General features: G+C 47.4%; 1 protein-coding gene across 2 annotated transcripts in view; it reads left to right on the forward strand.

The window, feature by feature from the left end:
* The window catches only part of hal (histidine ammonia-lyase), a 90,640-nt gene extending 89,315 nt beyond the window's left edge, over positions 1 to 1,325 (forward strand). For both annotated transcript variants that reach the window (XM_055652766.1, XM_055652765.1), the window contains one exon: positions 890 to 1,325. In XM_055652766.1, coding sequence (XP_055508741.1) covers positions 890 to 1,018 — 129 coding nt within the window. In that variant the 3' untranslated portion in view covers positions 1,019 to 1,325. The remainder of the gene's footprint in view (positions 1 to 889) is intronic.
* The last annotated feature ends 3,818 nt before the right edge of the window (positions 1,326 to 5,143 follow it).

Below are 5,143 nucleotides of genomic sequence, written 5' to 3' on the forward strand. Positions count from 1 at the left end.
AAGTTAGCCTAATTGCTGTACAATTGTACGGTCCAGGGGTATGGAAAAATGTCACTGTCACTTGTTGGACTATGACTCCAAGCTGAATCCATGGCTCGTGGCACTCGGGTCAAGATACCCGCCTGATATAGGAGTGATATATCTCGGACTTGCTGCTGAATTGCTGCCCTTGGTGACCGGTGAGTGGTGAACCTGTGGTCATCTACATGTGTAGGAAGGGACTGAAGATGCTGGCTTAACCCAAAGATAAACACAAAATGCTGGAGTAACTCAGCTGGACATGCAGCATCTCTGGAGAGAAAGAATGGTCTGAAGAAGGGTCTCGACCTAAAACACATCCATTCCTTCTCTCTGGTGTGATAGTCTGGGCTGCGTCCACAATTCGCCTGTCCAGCTGAGTTATGCCGCTGTCCTACTTAGGAAACCTGAACGGAAACCTCTGGAGACTTTGCGCCCCACCAAGGTTTCCGTGCGGTTCCCGGAGGTTGCAGGTGGTTGCCGGAGGTTGCAGGTAGTGGAAGCAGGTAGGGAGACTGACAAAAACCTCCGGGAACCGCACGGAAACCTTGGGTGGGGCGCAAAGTCTCCAGAGGTTTCCGTTCAGGTTTCCTAAGTGGGACAGGGGCATTACTCCATCATTTATGTCTATCTTCTGTGGAATTCTTTGCCACAGAAGGCTGTGGAGGCCAAGTCAATTGTTTTTTTTAAGGCAGCGATAGGCCGATTCTTGATTAGTACGGGTGTCAGGGGTTACAGAGAGAAGGCAGGAGAACGTGATTAGGAGGGAGAGATAGATCAGCCATGGTTGAATGGCAGAAGAGGCACAATGGGCCAAATGGCCTAATTCTGTTCACTTGTGACCTTTTGACCGGCCTCCTTCTCTCCACAGGTCTGGGAGGTGGCCAACCCTTACATCGAGAAGTACCGGCAGGCAAACCTGCCCGAAGAACGGCCCGGCTCTCCGACCGCTTTCACCATGCCCTCTGGTTCGTCCAGCAAGCGATCCCGGAAAGAATAGCACAACAGATTGGCAAACCATCCACAACCCTGGCACCTTCACACAGTTCTGCCACATGTTTTTTTAAACAAACTGTGCAGTTCCAAGTTTAAAGAAAATAGTCACACAGGTTGATTGATGGACACTTTAATTCTTACGTACGGTTAAATTGCCAGAATTGCATTATCATTACGTAACGAAACGCTTAAATGACTAAAATGATCAATAATCCTTCTCAGTAACTCTAGTATATTGTCGCAGTTTTGGCAGCTGCAATATAACCCATTACATAACTCAGTATTTTTAATAATAAATATTTTAATCCTTACTCCTCTGTCTCTTACTCTGAATTACTTTGTCTTATTATTATGCAGTTCTTACTTGCTTGAAAACTAAGAACTACAGATGCTGGAAGTAGATCCTACAAATGGGTGGCGCAGCAGTAGAGTTGCTGCCTTACAGCGCCGGAGACCCGGGTTCCATCATAACTTCGGGTGCTGTCTGTACAGAGTTTGTACGTTCTCCCCGTGATCTGCGTGGGTTTTCTAGGGGATTTCTAGTTTCCTCTCACACTCCAAAGACGTACATGTTTGTTGTTTGATTGGCATCAGTAAAATTGTAAATTGTCCCTGGTGTGTGTAGGATAGTGTTAATGTGCGGGGATCGCTGGTCGGCACGGACTTGGTCGGCCGAAGGGCCTGTATATCTCAAACTAAACTAAACTAAAAGTAAATAGTACAGCACATGGATAGGACCTTTGGCTCACATCTCTTTGCCAAACATGATGCCAAGTTAAACTCATCACATCTGCCTGCACATGATTCATATCCATCCACTTCCTGGACTTCCATGTGTCTGTCTAAAAGTCTCTTAACCATTATTTTATCTGGCTCCTCCACCACCCCTGGCAGCCCGTTCCAGGCACTCACTGTGTGAAAAACACAACTTGCCCTTGCCCTGTAGGTCGCTTTCAAACTTTGCCCCTCTCACCCTAACTTTGTGTAACGCTGTTGGTGCCAAAACCTAGCGACGCTTGTGTACTGCCATTCTGCCAAGGTGAGGTCTGCTACATACATGATTTTACCCGTGCTGTATGCAAAAACAAAGCGTTTCACTGTACCTGGGTACATGTGACAACAAACTTTCCACCCTGGCTCGATGGCTCAAATCGGAAACAAAACCAGAAAATACTGGATCACCGGGTCCGCGGCGACCAACGTTCCCCGCACACTAACACTGTCCGCACACTAACACTATCCGCACACTAACACTGTCCGCACACTAACACTATCCGCACACTAACACTATCCGCACACTAACACTATCCGCACACACACTAGGGACAATTTGTACATTTACCAAGCTAATTTACCTACATACCTGTACGTCTTTGGAGTGTGGGAGGAAACCGGAGCACCCGGGGAAAACCCACGCTGGTCAAGGGGAGGACGTGCAAACTCCGTATAGACAGCACCCGTAGTCAGGATTGGAACCCGGGGCTCTAGCGCTGTGGGGCAGAAACTCTACCGCTGCGCCACCGCGCCTGTCCCCCACAGCGGCTCCAACAGGCCTATCCCCTCCCCTCCCCCCTCCCCTCCCAACCACAACCGGTTCCTTCTTTGTTGGTCTCCATTACACCGGAGAAATCAAATGCCAGTTGGATCACTGGATCGGGAGCCCATGTATTGATCCATGGGGCAACCTTGAGCTGTGTGTCGCTTGCTGTCTCAATCCTCCATCCAGTCCCAAATCTGACACATGTGTCTGTAGCTTCCTGCATTACAGTAACAAGTCCTGGCCTGATCCATAGTTGCACGGCAAAGAAACAGATCCCTCAGCCCACCATGTCCACAATGATCTTCCAGTAACCATCTGCACTAATCTAATATATCTTTCCCTTTCTCCCATTCCCATGAAGTCACCGCCACATCCTAGCCACGCACAGCTAAACACGGAGGAACACCACATTGTTAGTTGATGGAGGAATAAAAGATTACCATTGATGGAATATTTTCATGTTCATGTTCTAGGAGAAAAATTAGGCCATTCGGCCCATTAAATCTACTCTGACATTCTGTCATGGCTGATCTATCTTTCCCTTTCAACCCCATTCTCCTGCCTTCTCCCCATTACCTCTGACACCCACACTAATCAAGAATCTGTCAATCTCCAACTTTAATATATCCATTGACTTGGCCTCCACAGCCGTCTGTAGCAATGAATTCCACAGATTCACCACCCACTGACTAAAGAAATTTGTCCTCATCTCCTTTCTAAAAGTACACCCTTGTAAGTTGAAGCTGTGGCCTCAGGTCCTGGACTCTCCCACTAGTGGAAACATCTTCTCCACATCCTCTCCTTCCAGGCCTTTCACTATTCGGCAAGTTTCAATGAGGTCCCCCCCCCACCTCATCCTTCTAAATTCAATGTTCATTAATTTGCACATCTTAATCTGCAGAATATTAATAGGAGCAGGTTCTGAATTTGGATTTTTAAATGAACAGGATTGCAAACTTAATTTCAGCAAATACAGTTTGCAGACAAAGCTGGTGGAGCTGCTGCCTCACAGCGCCAGAGACTTGATTCGATCCTGATCTCAGATGCTGTCAATGTGGAGTTTGCATGTTCTCCCTGTGTTCTCTCTCCACGTTTGCACTGGTTCCCTCCTAATCCTCTGGTTTCCTCCCACATCCCAAACAGTTGGATTTTATAGGTCAATAATTGGCCTCTGTAAAATTACACAAGGAGTGGATGCGAAAGTGGCATAACATCAGCCGGCACGGTGGCGCAGCGGTAGAGTTGCTGCCTTACAGCGCCCGAGACCCGGGTTCCATCCTGACTATGGGTGCTGGAGGTACGGAGTTTGTACGTGCTCACTACGACCTGCGTGGGTTTTCTCCGGGTGCTCCAGTTTCCTCCCACATCCCAAAGATGTACAGGTTTGTAGGTTCATTGGCTTGGGACTAAATGTAAATTGTCCCTAGTGTGTGTAGGACAGCGTTAATGTGCGGGGGTCGCTGGTCTGTACGTACTCGGTGGGCTGAAGCGCCTGTTTCCATGCTGTCCTTCAAAAAATATTAAAACCAATAGAGTTAAGAATCATATTAAGAACTAATGGAATGGCTCAATATTGAGCATCTCTGTTGATGCCTGGTTGCAGAAAATGGTATTCCTTCATATTTTCTTTCCTTATGACCCAGCATGTTCCACATTCAATGCTGGGGGATGTTTGACTCAATGCTGAGAACATTACCTTATAGATTTGATCTGAGGTTCCAACATTGTGAAGCTATTCTGAAGAACGTCAAAAGTAATTTGGTATAGAGAGGAAAAGTGAATTCCTTGGCCGTTCCTGTCTTCAGCAATGATAGATCGGATGTTCTATACGTTCTCAACATGGCTGCGTGCGTTTTCTCCGAGATCTTCAGTTTCCTCCCATGCTCCAAAGATGTACAGGTTAGTATGTTAATTGGCTTGGTATAAGTATAAATTGTCCCTAGTGTGTGTAGGGTCGTGTTAATGTGCGGGGATCGCTGGTCGGTGCGGCCTCGGTGGGCCTGCTTCTGCACTGTATCTGTAAACTAAACTAAACTAAACTAAACCCAGCATCAACCAACTCATTTGGTGCAGACAGCTGCCATGGTTTGTATGCCAGAGTCTTTCACTCTAGCAGAGGTCATTAAGATAGACAATAGACAATAGGTGCAGGAGCAGGCCATTTGGCCCTTCGAGCCAGCACCGCCATTCAATGTGATCATGGCTGATCATCCCCAATCAGTACCCCGTTCCTGCCTTCTCCCCATATCCCCTGACTCCGCTATTTTTAAGAGCCCTATCTAGCTCTCTCTTGAAAGCACCCAGAGAACCTGCCTCCTCCGCCCTCTGAGGCAGAGATTCCACACACTCAACACTCTCTGTGAGAAAAAGTGTTTCCTCGTCTCCGTTCTAAATGGCTTACTCCTTATTCTTAAACTGTGGCCCCTGGTTCTGGACTCCCACAACATCGGGAACATGTTTCCTGCCTCTAGTGTGTCCAAGCCCTTAACAATCTTACTGACAGGCAACAGATGATCAACAAGAGCAAATGTAGACCTGTCCACTAGACAAATGCCACCTTCATGTAGAATCACATCGCAAACCACCAGA

This window comes from Leucoraja erinacea, chromosome 22, assembly GCF_028641065.1.
Source record: "Leucoraja erinacea ecotype New England chromosome 22, Leri_hhj_1, whole genome shotgun sequence".
Lineage (NCBI taxonomy): Eukaryota > Metazoa > Chordata > Chondrichthyes > Rajiformes > Rajidae > Leucoraja > Leucoraja erinaceus.